The sequence below is a fragment of the Otolemur garnettii genome, unplaced genomic scaffold (assembly GCF_000181295.1).
Source record: "Otolemur garnettii isolate 467f Iridium unplaced genomic scaffold, OtoGar3 scaffold00027, whole genome shotgun sequence".
Lineage (NCBI taxonomy): Eukaryota > Metazoa > Chordata > Mammalia > Primates > Galagidae > Otolemur > Otolemur garnettii.
In genome coordinates, this window is record NW_003852422.1 from 17,217,031 (window position 1) to 17,226,669 (window position 9,639).

The following is a 9,639-nucleotide window of genomic DNA, read 5'->3' on the forward strand; positions in this document are numbered from 1 at the left end:
CCCAGGAGTTGGAGGTTGCTGTGAGCTGTGATGCCACGGTACTCTACCCAGGGGGACAGCTTGAGGCTCTGTCTCAAAAAAAAAAAAAAAAGAAATTCAATTGTTGGGTGGCACCTGTGGCTCAAAGAGTAGGGTGCTGACCCCATATACTGGAGGTGGCGGGTTCAAACCTGGCCCTGGCCAAAAACTGGAAAAAAAAAAAAAAAAGAAATTCAATTATATTAACACTCACAATACAAATAAATGTGTGAATGTGTCCATTTTGTAAAACCGGTTTACCAAAGAGCCTTAGTCTCACTGTGTGTGCTGTAATCTGATACATTGTAGTCTGTTTCAGTTTATTTTAACATCGGGTGTGACCTGCTAAATTTATTTCACTGGATGGAGAACCCCACCAACTTGAAATACTGCCACAGCAGTCTTATACCCATGCAAATTTGGTACCCTCTGAACACCAACTGGGGAGCGGTGCAGTCAGTCACTGGCCCCAGAATAAATAGTACTATAATTATGCTAAAAACCTACATACAGAATTTTCCATATCATTGCAAGTAACTAACACTTATTCTCTCCGTGTTCTTTTCTTTACATTTTCTTCCTTTAATGTGTGGCTGGGACAGATGGGTTTGCTACATTCACTGCACACCTTCATATATTTTCAGTCTGTCCGGTGGGGACAAAGATAGCAGAGACCTTTTCTTGGTAAGCTTTTCATTGGTTGTCTCTTCCTTTTGATTTGGTATGGACCGTTCATCTTGTCACCGTGCTTGTCCTTGATTGCACTTGGGTCCACAAAGATGCATTGTCATTGTGTATTTTTTGTGGAGACCCCGTGCATTTTGGGTGCACCTTCTAATATCTTCATTACAGAGCCATGATGCCAAATCTTTTGAAAAGTGTTTTCTTCCTCGTTGATTCTTTGAGTGAAGTTGCAACCGATGGGTACTTATTTCCTTAGAAATCACACACAAATCATATGCTGCAATGTCAATGATGCTGAAGAAAATTGCCACGTTCCTCAGGGACAAGAATGCATACATAGGCACTTACCAGATGCGTTAACTCCCCCCCAGCAGCATTGTAAAAGTGGATCACGTCTGGCTTGTAATCTGTCCCCTTCATGACTTCATGCTGTGTGGAAAGTACTGCAACCACCTTTCCTGTCTTTGGAACATAACTTACTAATATCACATAGGGAGAGAAGGCAGATCTTACTGTACCAGAGGGAGAGTTTTTCATCGATGCTGGCCTGAGTTCTAGAGGCCAATCCCTTCTATCACTGCAAATAGTGCCAACTGTGGTCATGTTCTTTTGAACAAGAGCCAAGGCAATGGAGGCAAACTTTCTGTCCATAGTAATATTTCTTTCTTTCTTTCTTTCTTTTTTTTGTGAGACAGAGTCTCACTATGTCCCCCTCTGTAGAGTGCTGTGGAGTCCTAGCTCACAGCAACCTCAAACTCCTGGGCTTAAGCAATTCTCCTGCCTTAGCCTCCCAAATAGCTGGGACTACAGGCGCCTGCCACAACACCTGACCATTTTTTGTTGCAACTGTCATTGTTGTTTAGCTGGCCCAGGCTGGGTTTGAACCTGACAGTCCTGGTGTATGTGGCTGACACCATAATCACTGTGCTATGAGCGCTGAGCCCATAGTAATATTTCTTACCGACTGATCCAAATGCCAGTTCTAAGCCGGTTTTTTTACAGTCTCAGAGCCACTTTTGTTATTTCTCTGATTTCTCTGCATATGGCTCTGCCACAAAACAGTGGTTTATAGACAATTACACAAAAGATTCACTGCCGTTCGACACTTCCCAGGTTGAGTTGGTATGTGAAGTCTGAATGGGCAGTGCCTGTGGAAAGACCACCAGTCCCTCATCAACAGGGAGGGCCTCGTGAGGATCGTGGTAAAGTGAGAGCTGATTTATAGCCATATTCTGAAGCTCTCGAACTGGAGCAGACTTACCACATGTTGTTGCTGCATCATCAAAATGTAGGCATTTCAGTAGGAGTCACATTCTTGTTCTAAAAACACAGCATGGTAAACTGGAAAATTCTCCTCACTGAAAAGATCCCGGATGTTGTCTTTAGTTTGCTGGTACACACCACCATTTAGAAGAATTCCACTTGGTCCTAATATTTCTTCTTTTAAAACCAGAATTTTAGATGAGTATGTCCTTATATAACTCTTTGACTAGATGTAGCTTCTGGTTTGTAAACTTGATGATTACATCCACAGTTTCATTATCACTAAATAGTTAGGAAGCATCCATGGCATTTGGGGTTCTATTCCCAATTGTGCTCCTGGTTAAATCTTCCTTAACCAATTATTATTAGCCAATTGTCGTTTCCCCTGATCCTTTATCAGCTGTGAGTTCTATATCAGTCTTGATGGTGCCATCACCATTCAACCCACGGCTGAGCAAGAGCCGTAATTCACTCTGGTTTTCCCTTCTTTTCAACCAGGTAGTTCCAATTTGCCAGCAGAATGAGCACAGAAAGAGACTCAGAGACAACATTCGAGGAGGACTCTCAGCCTAATGATGAAGTGGTTCCCTACAGCGATGATGAGACAGAAGATGAGCTCGATGACCAGGAGTCCACTGTGGAACCAGAACAGAGTCGAGTCAGCAGGGAAGCAGAGGAGAACCGGGATACCATCAGAAAAGGTAACCACAGCGAGAGCCAGCTGATGGCGTGCTATGTGTGTAAATCCACCGTGGTTCACGGCCACATGTGCCAAAAGTGATCAGTCCATTTCAGTCTAGGTGGGCATCTTCTTTCTCTGATCTCCTCCTAGGATGCAACTGGGAGAGGGTGGGTGGGCTTGGCTACATATCTGTCATCCCCAGTGTGACAGGGCTGGGAAACCAAGTCTAAAAGACTTGTTCTACAGAGAAAATAGGTCTTGGTGTGGGTGTGTGTGTGTATTTTTTAATAGTAAGTTTTATTGATTAATAAAACTCAGTAAAGAAACTTGAAATTAATACATTGCACAAACACCACAATTAGGTGGTGGTGAATGAATAAGCTAAGGCTAATTGGTTGTCCATTATTACATTGGCTAAAGCATCTAGGGAGGCCTCTAAGCGTAGTTCATAGGGTGTATATTTTTTAAATGGAATTGTATGTGCAAGAATTTATGTGTTGCTATACCCAGGAATTTTAAAAGTATATACCTATCAATCAGACTTTGGATGTAAATTATTTGTATTGGTAAATTGTTGGCGTGTGATATAAATAACCAGTGGTACATATATATTTACTGATCTGGAGCCATTAGTAAGGAAATTATACCCGTGTGTGTACATGGTCACATGCCTACAGATGGGTTAATGAGAGCAATACAATGGCATAATCCTTAAGTCATGCTCCAAAAAATGTACTTTAACAAATCAACCAATACTTGGCACTTTTCTTCATCTCTTCTTTCTCGGTGCATAGAGAGAGCATCTTCTCAGAAGTATCTCAGGTGTGTGGGCCCTTTTGGAGAGTAATGTGTACTAAAAGGACTGTACATTTGGGGGGTCCAGGATACAGTTTTGAGCCTTTTAGTATTTTCAGCTTGTCTCTTCTTATGCCCTCTGCTACTTTAGAAGGAACGTGGAGGCAATCCTACCTCGCGTTCAGTTATTTGGAAATACAGCAGGAGTTTTCTGGGTCTTCGCTTGCCATCCGAGGCCTGTGATGAGCAGCCTGTGCCATTTGCCAAGGATCAAGCTGGCTTCAGAGGCAGAGTCCAGACCAGGGGCTGGCAAACTTTCTGTAGAGGGTCAGAGAGTTGACCTTCCAGGCTTTGTGGACCACACAGTTTCTGTCAAAGCTGCTCTACTCTGCCAGTGTGGTGTGAAAGTGGTCATGGACTTACATCACTTAGGGCAACAATATAGCTGCCTTTCACTGTGATGCTTTTTTCCTCGTGGCTTTTCTATTTCATTTCCTGCTGGTTCTCCCATCCTGGTAAACAACGTTCACTTCTCTTACAGCTCTTCTCCATGCTGAAGCTCACCCTTTTCCCTTTGGACCCCAGATTTGCTGCAGGTGTCAGGTTGAAAATATTTCAGATTCCAGCCAGATGACTTTAGTTTCCTGATTACAGAAATTGCTGTCATAGTGTTCTGATTCTAGCCTCCCAGGCACACCTCCCCTGCAGCCTCCATCAGGATCACCTCAGTTTCACATGGTTTCTCTGAGATCCCTGTCACTGCCATTCTACCCTTGCAGGTTTTCTAGAAACTTCTGTTATGCCTCATGCCAATCCTTCTAGGTTCTCCTTTTGGGGTTCTGCCACCTGGTGAGACTATTTTTGCTCATTTATTTTTAAGACAGAATCTCACTCTATTGCCCAGGCTAGAGTGCTCTGGCATCATAGCTCACAGCAATGTCAAACTCCTGGGCTCAAGCAGTCCTCTTGCCTCAGTCTTTTGAGTATCTGGGACTATAGGTGCCTACCCATGCCCAGCTAATTTTTCTATTTTTAATACAGACGGGGTCTTGCTCTTGCTCAGGCTGGTCTCAAACTCCTGAGCTCAAGCAGTTCACCTGCCTAGGCCTCCCAGATTGCTGGGATTATTGACATGAGTGCCTAGGCAAGACTGTTTTTTTCTAACAGGTTTCACCTGTAGAGAAAGTGACACGCTACGAAATCCCATTTGTGTAATGATTCTGCCCATTCTGGTCCGAATGCTGTTCTTCAGTTTCTTGGGTGGCGGGATTTTCAATGTGGGGAGTACATGTGTCCACAGGGGCCCCATCTCATTCAGACTTGGGAGGGCCATTGACTTGAATATATTGTTTGTCCCCCACCTTTCCATATCAAACATTTAGACACATTAGACCTTAGTGTGGATTTCTCCTTGTAATTTTAAGCTGTTGAGTATTGGGCTTAAGTGCTTCCTGCTCTGAAGCAGAAAATACTAAAATCATGATACTTCAGTGACAGTAGAATGGAATCTCCCTCCACCTTTGTGAGCAGGAAAGTGGCCTCCGTCATAACAGGTCCAGACTGGATCTCAGTGGGCTGGGGACAAAGCTGGAGCAGCCCGACAAGTTAGCAGGGAGTTCTAGGTGATTACCTGAATAGTGAATAAAACATGGGGCTTCCTCATTCCTTTCCCAGCGGCGCTGCTAAGTCTGCTTTCTCAGTCTTAGAATCACTGCCATATGCAGATATCTGATGGGTTGGCCAGAGAATTGGCTCCGTGGGGGTAAGGGGGTGAACTCTGCTGTTGGAACTTGGTGCCACTTGATCAGGTGCGTGGTCCAGGACGCAGCGAAGGGACTGGGCTGGCTTGGGTGCTTACAGAAATGCCAGGGAAGCACGTAGTGGGTGGAAACTCTCACCTCTGTTTTTTTCCAACTCTGCCTGCACATTCTGGTTGTCAGGGCCCTTTCAATGTTTTTTATTTGCAAGTCATATTTTTGGTCAATTTCTACCCTCATTACAGGGGCAGTGAAGGAGCTCAGTCTTCATAATCTTTTCTGAGGGTGGTTTATCTTCTTAGGGGACTTAGGTGCTTCTTATTTCTCAAAACCCCTGTCAACTGACTTTGCCAGTGACTTTTACAAAAATCCTTATTCTAACACCCCTGTCAACTGACTCTGCCAGTGACTTTTACAAAAATCCTTGTTCTAACACCTCTCTCTGCCCTTCCCAAGCACACAGAGACATTCAGTAAATGCTGGACCTCTCTCCTCCCTTTGCACGTCTCCCCTACAAACCCCCATCCAACCTGCTCCCCCCCTCCTCCCTCCCTATCTTTCTCCCCTGGTCCTTCTTCCTCTCTCTGTCCCCCCTCCATATTCTCATTTGGACAATTTCCCAATTAAGATTGGTGTCACCCCCAACTCTTATTTTTTTTTAATCATCATCTGTCTGTCTTGACATTTCACATCACAGATGACTTCCTTCAAAGAATCAGTTTAAGACACCAGAGCATGACTCAGCCGTGCGGCACCATGGGGCTGAGTAACACCAAGGCTGGCCCCCGCTCCAGCAAAGCAGTGGCCGAAAGTGTGTGAACTGCAGTCATTTATGTAATGATATCATCGGAGCACAGAAATTTGGTTTCTTTTTGTAAAGAAAGAAAATGCCCTAGTCCAACCGCGCTTTCCTGTTAAACAAGTGTTTTGAGAGACTCACTGAAAGTGCTTTTCAGTGAAGGGCCTTTATTGTGTGCTGTGAGGATGGAGGACAAGCACAAGCATGTTGTCAGAATGTGCCGGGGACGGAGAGATAAGCCCTCAGAGCTCACTGGGCTAACTTTGCCCTGAGTTCGCCTTGAGCAGGGATTGGCAGACACAGGTGAGAATGTTTTAGTTGTGGGGGGGTGAGCACGTCTGCTCTTGAAGAACATGCTAGAACAGTCTTTCTCAGAATGCATTCTGGGAATACTAGTTTCACCACATGCTTCCAGACACACAGATTATGTGGCCCCCAAGATGGGAAACTCAGAATTCGTTGCACCTCTCTGGAACTTAAGTGCCGCCCACTAGCATGAAAGGATCCGGGAAGTGTGGGCTTTAAAGAAACCAGTTGAACCTGGTGCAGCCAAAGATTCCCCCAAATCCCTTAGCTCTGGAGTGCGGTTTTGCTAGGTCCCCATCTGCCATCCTGGGGTTCCTAGACCAGCAACTGGAGTAACCCTGGCCAGTCAGGAGGCAGCTCAGAGGGGAGGGCCTTGGGAAGAAGTGCCCTGGGGAGGGTTTCTGGATCGGTACAGTGGGCTCTGAGCCTGGTGTGAACCGAGAATGCTGCTTCCTGCCTCCTGCAACTTTGCTCTGTCTGTTAACTCCTCCATCTAAGAGCTCCGGCTGCTGCAGCTGGACCCCTGCCCCGGGTCCTGCTTCCTGCTTTGCGCTGCTTTCCTGTACCTATTCTCATAGTCAACCTGGAACCCCCTTTTCTACCGTTACATCCTCCCATCCACTAGGCTCATCCCTCTCTGGGCTGTCCTGACACAGTGCCATTAACACTTTCTTACGGGTCATCAAGGACCCAGGTGCCAAGTCCAACGAGCTTTTTACCAACCACTGTCTTCCTGCCTCTTGTTTCATCTGATGTGTTTCCTCTTCCTATTTCTCCTTCCTTCTGGCCACTCTTCTGCCTTCCACCATTAAATGTTCTTATTCCTGCTCACGCTCTGCTCTCAGTCTCTCTCTCAACTCTCCTGTGACAAGCTCAGCCCCTTCAATCTGCTTCACAGAGCACGTCTCCACACCTGACTTCAAGAGGCCATATGCCTTGCAGCAATTTAGAGGGGACACCCCGGACTCAGACTGTGTGGGTTTGAGTTCTGCCTTTACTGCTTTCTAGCTATGTGATCTGGAGGAAGGGCCTCCTCTCTCTGTGCCTTACTGTCCCCCTCTGTAAAATGGGCACAGTGTCTGTACTTACTTCATAGGGTGGTTGTGAGGGTTAAATCAGAACACACCTGTGAAGGACTTGGAACAATTTCGGGCACGTGGCAGGTGCTCAGTTAATATTGGGTGTTTTCCCTCCCACCTGACAGTTCCTTCCTTGTTTTTCACATCAAACCAAAGCATCTCTCCTCATTTGTCATCTCCTCCTCCGTCATCAGGTCTTCTTCCTGGTCCATCTTCTTCCCAGTAGGGTATTCTTCTGCCCACCCCCCCAAACTGAAGCTGGAGAGTCATTCATTTCAACTAATCCTTTTTTCCCCAAATCTAAGTACAGTGGGTGGATGGATAGATGGATGGATCAATAACAGTTTTCCCACCAATCAGTTTGCCCACATATTGAGGATTATTTTGGCAATTTGGGTCACCCCTGCCTCTGCCGTCTTACACACACAGCTTTCTCAAGCCTCTTTGCAGTCCCGTAGACACTCATACCTCCCAGTGCCACCGTAGCTCTCAGTTGAACCTTAGACTGGGTCACAGACAGTTTAGCACACCTGTATCAAGCCAAGGCATAAGTCTTTTCATATAGAGAAGGCAGACATCTGGATCTATGGGAAAATCCACCCTTACACAAACAACAACTGGGGCAAAGCTAAATCTTGCAGTTAAACAAAAAGCCTCACTCACAATGGCTTGGCCTTGGTCTTCTAAAGGATTGACGGTGACAAAGGAATCTGCCCTGGGTGGGGTTGGGGAAGGTTTCCTCGTGAAAATGGCGTTCCTGAGCTGTGATGTGGAAGAGGAGAGCCCCACGCAGAGGCTGTCTGGCAGAAGGGAATCTAGCCTGCCCATGGCATATGGAGGAACTAAAATTAAGCCCAGGTGAATAAGGATATGAGAGAAGAGAGAGAATAGGCATATACCCTTTCTCCCTTCCAACACCTACCCCCATGCAGTTTTAAATCAGTGACTGGTTGACTGGTTATAGACCATTCATCTTCTAGCTAATCTGTAAGTGTTTTGAGAGTGTAGGTTCCAATCCATCTCACTTGGAGTTGGTTTCAGGGCACCAGGCTTTATGCCTGGGGAGGTTGTAGAGGCTTGGTGGGGACTTGTGCGTGAATGCATTGGAGCCCTTTTACAGAGGTATGGGGAGGGGACCAGGTTAGGATTAGAATAGTGGTTCTCAATTTTCCTAATGCTGCGACTTTAATGTAGTCCTCATGTTGTGGTGATCCCCAACCATAAAATTATTTTTGTTGCTTATGGCTGGGGGTCACCACACTTGAGGAACTTTATTAAAGGGTTGCGGCATTAGGAAGGTTGAGAACCACTGGGTTAGAAGGTAAATGGCCCTAGTGGTGTCTAGGCTGAGGCATAGAGAGTGCGCAGGCATAAAGGAGGTTCCAGGGAGCAGGGGTGCCTAGAGGACCAGGTGGAGCACAGCTGTGCCCAGTGAGCATTGGCACCACCCTGAAGGTCTCAAGGATCATTTTAGGCTGAAAATACACAGTGGGGTGTGCAGAAGCCACTCCACTGTGTGTGCTGGGCCTGTGCTGGCACCTCTCAATCCAGGCTTCATCATGGAAAAGGTGTCGTTGCACTGGGAATCAGAGTCCAGCTCCTCCCCGGGCCCTCAGGGCAGTGTGACCTGGCCCTGCCTTCCTCTTCCAACTAGGCTGGCTGCTGCTGCTTGCAGCCTTGTTCACTGAGCTGCAGCCACCCTGTCCTGCCCTCAGTTCCTGGAACTCACAGGCTTTTCCCACCCCATGATGCTGTACCACTGTCCCCTCTGCCTAGAGCAGCCTCTACCCCAGGACTCCTCACCCTTCAGGTCTCAGCATGGGCATCACCTCCTTAGGGGAGCCTTGTCTGAGCCCCCACCCAGGCTAGACCAGATCTCCCTATTGTGTGGTTTCACTCCCTGAACTTCCCGTCATACTCTTTATGGCATTTATGGTCGAGTCCTGGAACGACCATGTGACTGATGAAGCTCCCCTGCTTGACTATAGGCTCATGGGAAGTGGGGCTGTGTTGGTACCATGCAGAGCACACAGTAGGCACTCAAATATTCTCAGAGGTACATAAATTTATCTCAGTCATTCCACTTTGGCAGTGATAGAGAGAAAGGCATATTTAATGATCCAAGTAAAAAATGATGAGGATTTAAACCCAAACCAAGATGGCCAGGGGGGTGAGAAGGGGCTAGGTCATGAGACATATATACTGCGTATATGTATATGGGGGGGTGACATTCACAAGTCTTTTTTTTTTTTTTTT

The 9,639-nt window shown here is 46.4% G+C and overlaps 1 protein-coding gene across 1 annotated transcript in view; it reads left to right on the forward strand.

The window, feature by feature from the left end:
* The window catches only part of ATP8B1 (ATPase phospholipid transporting 8B1), a 142,768-nt gene that overhangs the window by 70,039 nt on the left and 63,090 nt on the right, over positions 1 to 9,639 (forward strand). Inside the window, exon 2 of the mRNA XM_023512364.1 lies at positions 2,464 to 2,666. Within this exon, the coding sequence (XP_023368132.1) occupies positions 2,486 to 2,666 (181 nt within the window). The 5' untranslated portion in view covers positions 2,464 to 2,485. The remainder of the gene's footprint in view (positions 1 to 2,463; positions 2,667 to 9,639) is intronic.